This window comes from Cheilinus undulatus, linkage group 13 (assembly GCF_018320785.1).
Source record: "Cheilinus undulatus linkage group 13, ASM1832078v1, whole genome shotgun sequence".
NCBI lineage: Eukaryota > Metazoa > Chordata > Actinopteri > Labriformes > Labridae > Cheilinus > Cheilinus undulatus.
This window is the reverse complement of record NC_054877.1, coordinates 32,106,820-32,123,129: the sequence shown is the minus strand read 5'-3', so window position 1 is coordinate 32,123,129 and position 16,310 is coordinate 32,106,820. Positions and strand designations below refer to the sequence as shown.

Sequence of the window (16,310 nt, the reverse complement as noted above, 5' to 3'; positions counted from 1 at the left end):
ATACAGCCCACGATATCCAACGTTCTAACTTTCTTATGGTATCATGATACTAAAAACTGAAACGATCAAGCCGAATGGATCAGAAACAGGATATTAACAATGGATGGTCACATTTTAGAAATGACAGTTTTTTATTTTTCTTAAACCAATCAATTCATAGCAGGTATAGGATTGACCAGTCACATTTGCTTTGCCCATTGTTGCCGTGCTGTTCTCCAGGAGACATTTTCTTTCATCTCACTTAAGAGTCCCAACATTCTATCACATACACACACATTGTATAAATCTGAGAGCTAGAAATAGTCATAAAACTTTAAGAGTAGTTGTTAAAAAATCTGTGAAAGATAGCTAAAATAGTGATTCCAGTATAAAAAGATGACTGTTTTGTCTACCTTTAAAATCAAAAATAAAGTCTGTAGGAGGAACTGAGTTGGAGTTCTAGGTCTTGGAAGTCAACTGAAATTATGTGTGCATATTGATGAATGTTGGGACTCTCTTGGTAAGGTCAAACCTAATGTCTCTTGAAGAGTAGCACAGCAGCAGTGGGCAGAGCAAACATGATTGTTTGATCCTCTACCTGTTTGCTATAGAGCTCAACAGTTTGGTTCCGGATGTAAAGTTCCCATTTATTTTCTCCGTAGCTGATTTGATAATTTGCCATATTGTCAGAAATATCCAAGTAAGACTTACCACAATAACCTGAGTGTGAAAGTAAAATTTATGCTCCTGTAGGAGACAAATGTTCTTAAAATATCAACCTCTTTTTGAGCAAAACAGAGTTTATTTCTGAACCCACCCAGAGAATACTACATTAACCATATTCCTCAAGGGTTGTAGCAATGTCACCGGTAACCATGAAAATATCTACCATCCCTGCAAACAAAGACTGTTAATGTTGATGATGACATGACAATACATGTCAGTTGCACAATATATACGCAAACTATGTCATAGTGCAGTATTCTAATTCAACACTCAAACACTCCAATAAAGAGAAGTGTGGGAAGAAAGTGCTACATGGTTTGAAGGCTTGTAATAACAATGAATCACAATGGACTCGAGGATACATAGCTTCTTCATCCTCACACAGTATTGTACCCTTGCCTTTCTTTCTTTTTTCAAATGCTGTTTTTGCACTGATCAATTGTTTTATTGTCATGAGCATGTAGGTAGCTGGTCAGCTTGGTTCATGCATTCAAAATGTTTTAATAAGGATTTTGCAAAATATCTATGGGGATTTGATCGTCAAATTTCATTCCTCGAGTCAGAGCTGCCAAAAAAATGGACGGGCCTGTTGAGTTTACTTGGTTGGTTCATTTAAAAATCTAAGAGCGGAATTACACTTTGCATTTTGAACACCCGAGCAGAGGGAGTTTCGTATGCAAAAAAAAATCAAACATTTGCTGTTTCACTGGCGCACTAGCTTGAGAGCAAGCAGACATTTTGAACACAAAAGATGAAAATGTAAGCACAAAATCTATTAAGTCATGCTCCCAAAATGTAAAACAGTGCTTATGAGTTTTTCAACAATAGTGACCCCATGCTGGCCCCCTTGTAAAATTTTAGCGCAAAGTCAGGGAGAGTCGATTTGGGAATGTAGCAAGAAATAATCAGGAAATTCATATTGCTTCTACAGGAGGAGGAGTTGAAATTTATACTGTGCTGATAGACCGGTTTGATTGTGCATTTAGTGTCAACAACTGTGATCAGCATCACAGAACCATTACAGTGGATGTAGACAGGCTATAGCAGTGCTACTCAACCTCGCCCCACTCAGGAGCCAGATTAAAAAATCTTAATGCAAGAGCCAAAATTATTCCCTTTATCACACCCGACTTCCTTCCATAGCGTTGTATTTTTTCTAGTCTTAAAAAATGAGCTAAGCAAGACAAAGAGGAGCAAAAATGGTGAAAAGCAGTTAAAAAGGGGCAAAAATGGGCAAAAGTAGCTAAAATATGGGTCAGCAGTTGATAAACCTCAAGACCCAATCAGTAAACTTACTGGGAAGATGTAACAATGGATGTCTCTCTTTCCTACTTCCTCTAGCTCTTTCATATTACTGGTGTCGAGACAAAACCTTGTATCTCCAAAGTCACAACTTTTCAGGGAATGGGAAAAAATGTTGTATTTTTCAGTTAACTTAACACAGAGAGTCACTTTTGATTGCTTTAAAATTTGTTAAAAACCCACTGACAGATGTAAAGGGTGACCAATAGCACTGATTTATGAAAAATGGAGATACAAGGTTTTGGCCCAGTGCCAACAACATGTAGCTTACATGCAATGGCAATGGCTGGAAATTTTATTGGGACTAGCTGCCTGACTTTTAGGGGTGGGAGAAAAAATTGATACAGCATAGTATCGTGATATTTTGTCTGGTGATATATCGTATTGTCTCGTCCATCAAGTATCAGTTTTTTTTTTTTCAAATTAATTGCTAATATGAAATAGGGGTGGGAATCACTAGTGGCCCCACGATACAATATAATCACGATACTTGGCTCACGCTTCGATATTATTGCGATTTTTAACATTTTGCAATACATTGAGTATTGCGATGCCATGTATTGCGATATATTGCGATCTATACCATTTTTTTCAACTGTTCAGCTGATTTAGCATTAGTCTTGCCCCCATGTTTGCTGTATTCCCCTAGTATGTTATTTTCATGTAGCACTTCTTGCAAGCCTCAAGTGTCATGTCCATCTCATTTGTGCCCTGCTTGCATTCCTAACATTCTTTCCCTGGTGCTGCCATGTTTGTTGTACTAACTTTCTCCTGCTCTATGACCGTCACCTCTGCTGACCTCATTGGACAAACAATTGATTTTATTTTTCCATTATCATAGGCTTCTTTTCATATGATCAGTTAATTTGAAAAAATCGATACTTGATGGACAAGATGATACGATATATTGCCAGACAAAATATCGCGATACTATGCTGTATCGATTTTTTCACCCACCCCTAATATGAACTGAAGTCTATGATAATGGAAAAATAAAATCAATCGTTTGTCCAGTGAGGTCGACAGAGGTGACGGTCATAGAGCAAAATAAAATAATGTGGAAATACAACAAACATAAGGGCAAGACTAATGCTAAATCAGCTAGACAGTTGAAAAAGTGCTATAGATCGCGATATATAGTGAATTTCCCTTCAGGGATGAACAAAGTTCTTGTGTTGTATTGTATATCGCAATATTTCGTATCCCGATACTCACTGTATTGTAAAATGTAAAAAATCGCAATAATATTGAATCCCACCCCTACTGACTATTGTCAAGATGTGGTAAACAGACTGATTGATGTGAGTTGCACTTCATCATTTTTGCTAACAATGCTTCTTTTTTCATTTAGTACATTTTTGAAGCTCTTTTAGACTGAAAAGAGCCACAACTTGTTACAAAAGAGCCACATGTGGCTCTAGAGCCACAGGTTGAGTGCCACCTGGCTTTCGGCTAACAACAAGATGTAATGTAATTGAGGAGGACCAACACATTGTAATTATAACTTTTAAAATGTTTTACAGGAATCTCTTATTTAATGTTCTGTTCTTTACTTTATGTAAAAATCTGATGTGCTTCTGTGCCTGAAAGGTTCTATGCAGAAAAACCCTCCTCTGACTAAACGGTAGCATGTTTTTTTCTATTAAGCTCCATGCTTTGCTGATATTTTTAACTAGCTTTATGCTGTATGGTGGCAAAAAATCAGTTGATGTCAGATTGTAGATCAGAATTTCTAGCCTTGACAGAAATCATTCTGTCAAGTGGAAGACATATGGGAAGATGCACGTAGGCCTATACATTATGTGTGTATATCCGAGTGTACATATGCACATACACTCTGTAGATACACACACACACTTTGATGCTTGAACTCCTGATACATGGCTCGAGGGCTTCAGAAAAGCCTTTTTTGCTTCACGGATAAATGAGGCAGAGATGCTACAGTAAGACTGCCTTTAACAGACAAGCTCATTTGTGAGCTCATCCTGCATCAGATCTGTTGAAGAGAGAAATGAGAGAAAGAGGAAGAGAACGGTAGAGATAGAAAGAGGAATGATTGATGCAGAAATAAATGACTCTCGTAAAAACATTTGGTGGAATGAAAAGGCCCTTCACACCCACTCTCCACCACTACAGCACTGTGCATTAAAAAAGGCCAAAACACCATGATCAATACTTTTTCTCTCTGATTTGCCAAAGTGTATGCCAAACTGCATTAGCTGAAAGTGATAGCGGGGGCATTAAGCATAATGCAGCTGCTAGCTATTAGCTCCCAAAGGGCAGACATCGAGGAAAGTGGTGCCTTTAATAAATTCAATAAATTACTTCCCCTGCAGGCCGCAAGCTCTCCCAGAAGGATCTCTTCACACTGTGGGATGATGGTCAACACCAACCCTGAGACCTGACGCCACCCCCCATCCGTCCTCACAACCAGTGTTACTTCAGCCTCTCTGCCTCCTCTTGGATGTTTCTCACTGTGGGCTAAGTGGCATTCCCTTTAGGGGAGATATCTGGTAATTTCTTCCACTCTTTTCTTGTCTTTCACATTTAAACACAAAATTTGTAGATGGGTAAATTCAGCAAGCCCTCAGCCAGGGTGGTATGAAGGGTTCGAAATAACTCCCCTTTGCGGCCAAAGGTCCAGAATCTAAGTCCTTGAATTTTACTAAATAAATTTGTCCCTATTTTAGTTATCAATGGCAACAGCCCTAAACCATCCAGCAAAAGAAAACATTGAAAACAACCTTATTAAAAGCATCACCTGTGTGATTCTCCCTCCATTTGTGATTGTGTTTGTGACACAGGTGAGGCACAGCTGCACATCATTTGATATAGGGGAGGAAGTGCATTGTGAAATAAAATGAGTTGAGCTCACTTAGAAAATGTGGAAACTCACTGCCTCAAAAATAACAAGTAAACTGAACCTGACTTTTGTGCAGGGCCACCCCTGGCCAAATTGAGGCCATGAGCAGACCAATATGTGGCCCCCACTACCCAAACTATGTTTTTGCATTGTGAAAAACAGACCTGGCACATAAAGAAAAAATTCCTTTAATACACAGGTGCACATTCTAAAAGGAAATTTTCTCAATTCCTTCTGCTGGTGAAAAATGGAACATTGCATATGTATTTTTGTTGCATAAATGTACATTTTCCATATTTGTATACATTTTGTATTGTTTTGCATCCCTAAATGCTACCAAAGTATATTAATGCAACAAATCTTGGTATTTCTGCTTAAATCAAGTCTAATGTTGGGAGTGTTTGCAATGTGAAACACATTTCTGACAAAACACTTTATAATCACAAAATGCTGCCATTGTATAACAAACATTACATATTACATAATGTCAGTATAATGGAGAGCTATCCTGCACAGGAATATTGTAAGCTGGGTATTTGATGCTAATCTAGGCCTGTTTCACTCATTTCTGAATCATGAAAACTATTCTTCCATATAAGGAGACATTTGAAATCACCTATGACAGTGATCATTTGTCACAAGACAAGATTTTTTTCACTTTTGCTGTTTTTGCTCAAAGCACCTGTAAGCCACTTGATGTTTTTGTGAAATTTGGCGCCCCCTGTGGACTTTTATACCAAATTTGATTCAGAACTAATTTTGTTGATGCATTTAGAAGTTTGTTTTTTTTTTTTAACTAAAGAATTGGCTTCAAAATCTATTTCAACAGTCAAATGCTTCACTCACTTTTAATCTTTTCTATGAAAATTTGATTAAAAAGCCTGCTTTATCAGCATTCATTCACTTAGTCTGACACCTACCCCCTGGCAGTAATTTCAGACAATGATAACACAAATTTTTTGATGATCTTGTTTGCTCTTGAAGAGAGCAGATGAGCTGTGGCCTGTGTTTCCACTGCTGCGTGTCTTTGGGGTTGTATAGCAACAACTACAGGGTGACTGACTCTGCCACTCTTTCGGGATACGGGTCTGCTGCCAAGTCCCTTCTGATTTGGCTGTAATTAACCAGGCTGAGCCTTGTTTGTGCATGTGGACATGAATAGTAGCTTGTTATTTCAGCATTAATGGCTGTGTATGCGTGAGTGTGTTTTTGTATGTGTGTGTATGCAGCTCATAGTTCACCTTGGAACAGCGCCTCGGCAGCTGTGTGTCCTCTGGAGCCAGTGTTTATGTTTATGTCAATACATCCTCCTTTAATCATGTTTTAGTATGTCCCTGCCTCACAATTTTACAGGAAGAGACATGTGATGTCTGTATCCATCAACGCGTGTGCCAGCCAACCTCTCAGTGTCACTATTGGCTTAAGGCGGCTGCCATTCCCCTCGTCCTTCGGGTGGACCTTGTGCAAAAGTTTCAGACTTGAGGACATGCTTTGGCAGGAGTTTGGATCGCTGTTTTGTTGCTTTAATGAGAAAATAAACTAAGGAAATGAGTCAACAGCTGCCAGATACAAAAGAAGAAGAGCATTGACATAGCTGAAGATAGTCTTTAATGGTTCGACCTTGGTGTCTCTCCTTGCTAGGACAAAAGTTCACCTGCAAAATGAAGGAACAGCGACAGCATACAGAGAACATGTTAAACCCATTTGCCATCCATTAAAAGTCAATTTATTCCAGTGCTACTACGTACATTATGCATCATGTGGCAGTGTACACAGAACAATGATTGGGTTACATTTTGGAAGGGGAGTGGGTTCACTTTATTATTGTTCTGTAGAAATGTGGTCTGATTCCTTCACTACAAGGAAAGCCTACTTTTTAGGATAATGAAAATCTCTGGGATGCTTTTTTCACTTTGACTTAGCTACCATCACCAGAATAACATCATGAATGTCCCTCACTTCACTACAAAATATTGTGTACTTTAAAAATTTCATGGGTGGAGAAAATTGGGTTACCATCAAGCATTGGAATGGTGTTTTGGCAGGACTTTTTTTAGTGAGAGAAAAAGGGGAAAACAAAGCTTTACAACAGGGTAAAAACAACAAAGAACCTGATCATTGCAGCAAAAAAGTGAGATTTATCAAAGGCTTTGTTTGTTTTCCAGTTTATCAAACCCTATTTTTTCTATAAACTTTTTTTCTACTGCAAACTTCTAACATGCTGTGCGTTGAACCCAGCCACTTTTACCCCTGCGGTTCAACATTTGTCCCGTTTACTTGGCGACATCTACAATGAGGTCATATTTACAGGACACCCTCACTTGATGTTAACAACCCCCCTGGGCCAAAACGACATCTGTCAGTAAATGAGCTATTGCTCTCATTTTACCCTTTTTTCTACCCACTCTTTCCCCTCTATCCTGCTGCCAGGTGAAGGATGAAGTCCTTAACACCATCTCTCTGGGGAGGACACTCCAGCATCTGCGATCCTTCCTGGTGTAACTGAATATTACACACTGAGTGCAACATGGAACATGACCTGGGGGTTCCCCTGCTTCTCTCTCTTTTTCTTTTTTAATCTTCATTTGAACAACCCAGGCCTCTTTGTGGAACTGATGCTCTTAATGAGGACAGATGACAAGCATGAGGCTAAAAACCTTGGATGTAATGAAGTGGTGGAAACTTTAGATTCGATCAGGGCAGGTGAAGTCGTAATCACCAGATAATCTTCCATTAGCTGTCCTGTAAATTGGATGACACTGATTGAAACAGAAACTGTAATGGCATAATGGATCCCTTCATACTTAAAGGGTGGGGAGTGTAGCTCTATGTGGAGTGGCAGCATGTGGGGGTGGTAAAGAGTCATGCTTTATCAACTCAAGTTGAAAGGAAAAAAAGCTCCTACTCATGCCTGATTAAGTTGCACTTGTTGCAAACTGAATATGTTTTTAAATGAAGTGCTCTCTTGTCATTGTGGAGCCTGTGGGAGAGTGGGCTCGGTCGCTGTCTCACATGGCTTGACTTTGACCCAAGAAAGCCTAAAGTAACGTTCATGGATAAATAATATTGACTGAATCGACCTGTTAGCTTAAGGGGTCGTTAAGAAGATTTTTAGTACTTTGGTTTCATCCTTTTGGACTAAGAAAATCTCGTATTAAAACTACTTAGCATGCTTGCAGGTTAACTTATAAAGACCTGGATACTGGAAGTACAGATCGGAGTGATAAGTCAGATGAGAATTGCATAACTAGCACATTCACTGGCAAACTCTAGCATCTCTGTTTAGGCTCTTCTGAAGGTTTGGACCACTGAATATTAGCATTAGGGTTTGCAGGCCTAGATGGCCATTTATGAATGAAAAATTTTTATACAAGAATCAAACCCTATAAATTAAGTACCTACAACAGAGCAAATGGACCTTGTTTGCTGTTGGAGATGTTGTGTAACAGTGTTGTCACAAAAGAAGAATTTGAAACAGGAAAAATCAACCACTATTGAAAACCTGTTATGATATCATGACAACAAAAATGTGGTACCCAGGTAGGAGCCTGACACTGGGGAACTGCAGTCAAAGTCCCTGCATTTTGGGGTTTTTCGAATTTAACATGGAGCCATAAGAGGACATTTAATTTTTAAATATTTTTTCTCAAGATCTTTTCTTAAAAAAAGCACTGATATTCTCATCATCACAAGCTTTTTTTTTGCCATCTTAGGAGAAAAAAATTAAGTTGGAAAACCAGGGCTGTTACCTTAGATCAATGGTTCCCAACCTTTTTTTTCCATTGAGCCCCCCCATAAGAAGAGCTGTGCACCCCCAGGACCCATTGCTGTGAAAATTACACATAAATTTGAATTGTTTTTACAGCCAAACACAACAGCTCAAACCACAAGTGTTATTTGCAAAACACCTCGGTATGAACCATTCATATGGGTTTTATCATGATTTTAGGTAGTTTGGCTGAACCTAATTTTAACAGCCTCAACACAGACAGGCCATTGTGCCTCCCCCTGAAATTTCTAGTGGCCCCCCAAGAGGACCTAGACCCCAGGTTGGGAACCAGCACCCTAGATGATGATAAAAATAACTGGAGATCTTGAGAAAGCAACCAAAATACTTAATGAGAAAACTGAGTAAAATAAAATGTTTGGATGCAAGTCTTTTGAGCTTCTGTAATCTAGATGATTTTAATCTCATAATCTAGTTGATTTTTTTCCTGAAAATTTGAATGAACCACAAGTTTGTGTTTTTTTCCCTTTTTCTTTGCTGCAGCTTTGGTTTAAAATACGACGTAAATATTTGAACTTTAAGAGCTCCAGTTCTTCTCAATGCTAGCATTGACTGTATTTTTTCAAATGACATGGTGTTGAAAAATATAAAAAATTAGCGAACAGTTTGAGAATGTAAAGCTTCATTGCTTGCATGGTTTTCTTTTGCTGCAATACCACAAGTGGTCACTAGGCTATCTGTGTCAGACTAAGCAGCCATACTGAATCCAGGTCTAAATAATACACACATACTGCTAAACCACTGGATCCCTGATCTACATGTTACTTGTACTTTGAAGAATATCTTTGAAGATTTTTTAATATTTTTCCTCAAATCATAAAGATACAAGCCATCACTACTCAATGTATCAAATGCCTTTGATATTAAATGAATGTGTTTTTACATCCAACTGAGAGACTTAACAGAAGCTAAATCTTGTAATTATAATGTAGAAGATTTAAATATGCCTGTTTGTTTTCTTGCAGAGAGCAACAAGAAAACATTGATCCTAATCTCATGTCTAAGAAATAAGAAGCTAGCAGCTGTTTAGCTTGGCTCAGAATGTAGAAAAGAGAAAGACAGATAAGGCTAGGCTGGATCTGAACCTGTAACCCCCACTTAGACCTTGCATTAATGTGGATTACTATCAATTTTGGGCATTCAAATATGAAGCAGTAATACTTACTGCCAGGTTTGGACACACCTCAATATACTGAGGATGATTTTACATCCAAAAGTTCATACTGCATAGGAGATGGTCAGGGATGCCTTCATCCAGGTTGGTTTGGTGTCGTAGATGCTCCGAGTACTGACACACATTAAAGACCCCCGTGTCCTCTACCATGTTGTGGGCTGGGCAATTAAAATTTAGATTAAATTGCAATATGGTATACTGCAGTTTTCACATTGCATGAGGTGCAGTATTTCTTTAACCTAAAATCAAAATACCAGTTTAATACATTTTTTAGACAGAAATATTATGTTCTTCATATCATGCCAACATTCAAGTGTGAGGTTTTTCTGGAATAGCTTTCAAAACATTCTACTTTTCTTATCTTTCCATGTTTGTCTTATTCAAAATGAGACATAAATTCATCATTCCTTCATCAAAATAGTGCATATCAAATTGGCAAAATAATCACGATTAAACTTTTTTTGTACAGCCTTAGTTTACTACATATTGTATTTGTTATGGTATGAAAATTGCAATTACAGTATTTTCCCAAATCGTTTAGCCCTAATTTCAACTGAATGAAACTTTTGCATGTCTTCCTTTATTTTCCACTAGCCTTGCTTTTACTGTTGGGAAATGCAGCGCCTTTAGAGATCAGCTATCGGTTGCACCAGCTAAGTTCAAACGTAGCTGAGTTTGAATGTAAGTTCTTACTTAGGACAGGGTTTATGCTTTACTAACTTTTAGGTGCTGCACCAGACCCAGCTTAAATTATATACCTACCTCCCATATGGTGTAAAGTCCTCTGTAAAATATGGCTGTCATGGTGACAGTTTTGAAAGGTGGGAAAACTCGTAGGAACTTAGCTCACTGGTAAGAGCCAGCAAATCAGCACCGACAGCTCTTCATTTGGTACCCTTTTGACTTTAGGTACTTCTATTGAACAACAAAAAAAAATGTATAGAAAAAAATCTGATCTGAAATGGAACCGGCTTGTTCGCCAATGACACTTCACTCCTGATTTGTAACTTGCCTTGAACAGAGTTATGTCAATGTTACCATATCCCCACAGGGATTATTTGCTTAATATCATATCAGCATTTGATTTGAAAGATGTTTTTGATTAAAATGGGAAAGACAGCTATTAAATAGATACTTCCTGCCTCTTAGCTTGTGGCTAATCCACCCCCCCCCCCAACTCACTGGTATGGTCAGCAGTCTCACATATGGAGGCTGACCATACCAGTTACCAGCTGTTATTATATAAGAGTGAGAATTCTAATTGCAGGTTGTCACTGAAGAAGTAATGTTAATGGACAGCATGGATGCTTATACAAAATGCAGTCAACTTATTGTCCAAATGTTCAAAACAGATGTTTAGAACAAAGTGTGAAGTACCCCTAAATCCTCAGAGTAGAAAATCTCATACTTAGTGATCCACACACTGTCTGAAGATTGTTTATGTAGACAATGCAGGCCTATAATTAGGGCACTTTTATAGGTCTCTTTGTAGTAGTGAGGTTGCCTCCCCATGCCCTTTTTGAATATTTGTTGATTATTATAATGCACATAACCAGCGATTCCCCAGGTTTAGTCTATATTCCAAGCAAAGCTGCACAGCTGCTAGATGTAGCTTACTATCTTTGTTAAATACATGAGGACGGTATCACTTTTTTCATCTGGCTCTGAGCTAGAAAGTGTACCAGTGTACTTCTATCCACTACTTTTCTAAAGTTTCAGAGGGAAATTCAGTTCATTCAAGTTTCATTAGCACTTTTATTCATATCCTTTCATCTTTTGTAGCAATTTCCTTTACCTCATATTTTTAACAGGGAATGCATTACAGAATCACATTACTGCAACTCTCTAGATACTACAAACCCTAAGTATCCTAGTAAAAAAAGGAGTTTTGATTAAAAAAAATCAAAGAAAGGCAGCAAACAAACAAAAGTAAACATGGTCAAATCAAAATCAACAAAATCATATCAAATCATCAAGCCATTCGAGGAGGATTGTGATAATTTGTCATTTCTGCAAAGAACCATGCAAAGGAGCGGGGCTAGTTTCTCTGACCAGTGAAGTGTTCCTGTGCAGTTGTTCAAACGTTGAAATAGTGGTGATGATAAAGGTAGACTTCTACATATTTCATTGTTTTGTGTTAGAGCTAAAAGTGAACTCATTCTCTGAAAAACACACATTTTCTTTCTTTTTCTCTCTCTCTGAAGTTTTTCATTTCACAAAGTGTTAGTAGAAATAGAAAAAAAAGAATTCCAAAAACAGAGTTGCTGTGTAATGGAGGCAATGTTATGCATTACATTAAGACATTTTCTTTCGATTTTTGGAGAGGAATGTATCTGAAAAAGGAATGCAATGCTGTATTCAGACTGTTAACATCGTAAAAAAGCTCTGAAATTAGTAATTAAATAACCCTCTACTATTTATACATTCAGGCACTGAAAAATCACATGTCAATATGTAACTAAAAAAGATAGTCGCTCTCATTTTCCCTTGGTAAGAACAAGGAAGCTGAAACCTTGAAGTTGGCAACTGTGTAAATTTTTCCTACCCAGTAGTTATGCCGTATGCATTCCCTTAGCTTGCCTTTCATGTGACAGTTTTCCCTCCACATTAAGCTCAATTTCATTCACTGACCTCAAGTCAGAGCTGTCTTAGCTTCTTCTAAAGCTTTTACCCAAACCTATGGGAAATAATCCATGACACTAGTCTTTTGAAGGGAAATTCAATAGTCCGTCTCGATCACCCCGTACAAACAGCCAGACGGACAGATGTGTGGACAGATGTCCTCCATGGCCTCAGAGGACTGGCAGGTGAGCCGAGAGGCCCTCAGCTCCACAGACCAACTTCCCCCCTCGTGTTTAAGGACTCTCCGGTGTGATAGCCAGCTCTCACCCCAGCGACCCTGAACTCAGTCTTTTTTTTTTTTTTAACTATACAAGGGCTTTTACAAAAAAGCTAACTTGAACAGCCATACAATGGCTAAAACATAAACCATATCTCTACTTTATCTCGGTTTTTCAGTCACTTCCACTTTTTCCCCCTTTTTCTTTTTTAGGATGCATTTGTGTTTTTTCTTGTAAGTCTGTTTGCTTTTCTTTGTTCTTTTGGAGTAGCTCTGATCCAGTCCTGTGCTGAGTCGCTCAGTCACAGAGGAATTGGTTTTTGGATTTGATGTCGGGTGGAGAGGGGGTGGGTGTGAGAGACAGAATAAGGTCATAGATCAGGTCAGGAGTCAAGATATGGGCTCATTAGAAGTCCAGACATGGACTCAGCCAGCAGTTACAGGGACAGCTTTGGATGAGGTGAGGCGTTGGTTTAGGGGTAGGGGAGTCATCGAAGGTGATAAGGTGATTGCAATGCTTAGTCAAGGTTATCCACTATCAGAGGAGGTGTGTGGAGCTGTGGAGGGAGAGCGCCGCCTACGCGCGGTGGAAGTCCAGGATCTCTCCGAGCGTTCAGAGCGCTCTGAGGCTAGCGAGGCGGGCCGAAATCGATGAACAAAGCCGTCCAGGAAGTCCTGCTGCTGCTGGGTTATGGCTTGGGAGATGAGGCAGGGCAGCGCCTGCAGGCTGCCTGTCACCGAGTCCAGCTTGTCCTCCAATGTGCCGATGCGCTTGTCCAGCTCCTCACTGCGCTCCTGCAGCTCCGACACCAGGTCGTACATCACATTCTGGGTCTAATGAAGAGGAGAAGGTACATTTGTTTGAGGAGGAGCAAGAACAGAAGGACAGAAAGGGAATGGCTGAAGAGCAAGGCAATAGAGCAGGAGAAAAGATGAATACATATAGAATCAGTTTGCACACAAAATATTTAGACTTTTAAACTGAAATGATTCTAGTTTAAAGATCTGATTGAATTTTTTTGAAGTTTCAGTACTTTTGCTACCACTGATTTTTAAACAATTACCTCCGCCAAGATCAGGGGGGTTTGTTTGTAAGTTTGTTTGTCAGCAACATAACTCAAAAAGTTGTGTACGGATTTTGATGAGATTTTCAGGAAATGTCAGAAATGGCATAAGGAAAAACTGATTAGATTTTGGGACTGATCTGGATCACCATCTGGATCCAGGAATTTTTTCATGGATTCTGTACTAGTGGGAGATAGGGCTAATGGCGGAGGTCTGCACTCTCCGATTGCTTTTCTAGTTGCATATGTATCCTTTTAAAACACACTGGTTGAAGAAATCAGAGCATCTGAAATATCCACAACATTTGTACAAATTGCCATGTATACATGAGAAAATAACGAGAAGATAATCTTTATCTGACTCCTGAAATCTGAGGAGAAACATTTACAGGACCATTGTGAAGGGGAGCTGCACAGTTTCATCGAGTCAGCACAGATTTTATCTTCCCACTGTTTCACACGCAGCTCCTCCAATCCATTTATAACCAGTGATGCTCTTTAATGCTTTATGTATATGCCTGACACAACTCATTCATTTAATGAAATGCATCTCCATTATTTAGGCACTTATTGTTCCGCAGTGGGTGCAGCAAGACTGGCGATAATGTACGTTTATATCCTGCTATTTTCTTATCCGACTTTATGTGCTATAAAATAAATATTTTATATGCTCTGGTATATCACCGTTTTTGTGAAGGTATTTCATGTGTGACACAATTGGTAGGTCAGCAGTAGAGCTAAAAAATATCTGAGGTGGTAAAACAAGGCATTAGGCTGTTGAACTACTGTACAGTGCGCACAGATGCACTAGAACATGGAAGATAGTAAACAGACATTCAAGGACTTGGCCTTGGAACCTTTTAACATACACACTGAAGTGCAAACGCCATCCACATCAAATGAGGCCGCTGTCATGTACCTCCCTTTGAACCCCCCTCTCTGCTCTGCTTTAGTGGGTCGGACAGAAGCTATCGAGGCATGACTGCATTCACACCCTTACAGCCTGATACTGTCTACAATATGCAGTCAGCTTGTATTTCCTCACATTTTAACTCTGCCCTCAGAGAGAACTAGAAACAGGAATTTAATCTATGCTGACTTTGATTTTTAAAAGTAATTTGACAGGGATTAAAGCCTATGAAAATTTGCCTAAAAGCCTAAATCTATAACACTAGTTGAGTGAATTATTTTCAAATTAAACAATAACTTAGAGCAGGACTCCCCAATTAGTTTCTCCTTGGGGCCAAAATTTTTCAAGGACAGAAAGCCGAGGGCCAGACATGATTTCTTACACACACACACACACACACGCACACACATATATATATATATATACCCCCACACACTGAGTATGGCCTAATTAGCTACACTTTAGACAGAGGATTTTTTTTGCAAGTAATCTAAACAGGTCAGTCATAAATATGCGGTCCTTCTATCAGGTGGCAATTTTGTTTTTTTTGCATTTTTACATTTTTAAGACCCACTAATGCTAAATTTACAAGACTGGAATATTCATTATAAACATTCATTCAGCATGACTGTTTATGGCTTTAAAATGACAACCTGTATGAGTACATGTCTGAGCTACAACAGTCGTTCTTATGCACGTGTGTTCTCTCTGAGTCCCCCTGACTTCTCTGCGCACGTCATGAAGTGGCCCATCTCCGTGCGTAATTATGTCTGAGCGCTGCACCAAGACCAAAAATACCAACTTCTCATGTCATAGGACAGCCTGTGTCAAGGTTAGGAATATATTTTCAGTTATAAACAACTTGTTTTATCATTATGAGAGTAATTTTTAAACTTTTTTTGATGTGTAGGATTTATAAACTATGTCCCGTTTAAACGTTAATGATCAAGACCATAATTGCACGTCTTGTTGACATAAAATTAAATTGCATGTAAATAAATGTAGTTGATAATAGTTTGGCATTACAGATTCTTTATAATGAGGTATTAAATCAGGCTGACATTGAACTGAATCACCAAAGCGAGATATATGTCTGCATTTGGGGCTGACTGACTATTATGCAGGGAAAGTGTTTGCTATCCTGAGAGCAGCTGTTTTAATCCCCCACAGGGATAGAAGTTTGATTCTACAGGGCAAAAACCTCTGACATTTGTAAAGGTCTGAGATGCAGAAAACTAGTCAGAGGTGCGGGCAGGGCTTGACTCTATGAGAGTCTGCGCAAGGTGGTTAAATTCTTCATCTTCAACAAAATAATCAATATTAGATTAAACAATAAATACTTCTCCTTAAGTCTTAAAAATCACGCAGTCTGTTATCAGCCTCTTTTTGGGCTGCATGTGTGCAGAGTTGAGGTGATGACGCAGTCTGCCGTGCGTCTTTTTATGATGCTCCTCCCCACTCCAAAGAGAGTTCAACATATATTTAACTCATTTATTGCATAGTATTACAACCTTTCCTTGCTATAATTATAGAAAGATCATGATGAATGAGTGAAAATTTGTATTTTAAACACCTAAGAGGGTAAAAATTAAAAAATTACATATTTTTTAAAGTTTCCATCTTTCTTCCCAAATGTGTCGTGGGCCAGTAGTGGCCCGCCAGCTGC

The 16,310-nt window shown here is 38.8% G+C and overlaps 1 protein-coding gene and 1 long non-coding RNA gene across 3 annotated transcripts in view; one reads left to right on the top strand and one right to left on the bottom strand.

The window, feature by feature from the left end:
* LOC121519703 overlaps positions 1 to 16,310 on the top strand; it is a 54,257-nt gene that overhangs the window by 7,359 nt on the left and 30,588 nt on the right. Inside the window, exon 2 of the long non-coding RNA XR_005992731.1 lies at positions 4,344 to 4,520. This is a non-coding gene — a long non-coding RNA (uncharacterized LOC121519703). The remainder of the gene's footprint in view (positions 1 to 4,343; positions 4,521 to 16,310) is intronic.
* kcnn1a (potassium intermediate/small conductance calcium-activated channel, subfamily N, member 1a) overlaps positions 11,638 to 16,310 on the bottom strand; it is an 86,161-nt gene continuing 81,488 nt past the window's right edge. For both annotated transcript variants that reach the window (XM_041802521.1, XM_041802522.1), the window contains one exon: positions 11,638 to 13,504. In XM_041802521.1, coding sequence (XP_041658455.1) covers positions 13,199 to 13,504 — 306 coding nt within the window. In that variant the 3' untranslated portion in view covers positions 11,638 to 13,198. The remainder of the gene's footprint in view (positions 13,505 to 16,310) is intronic.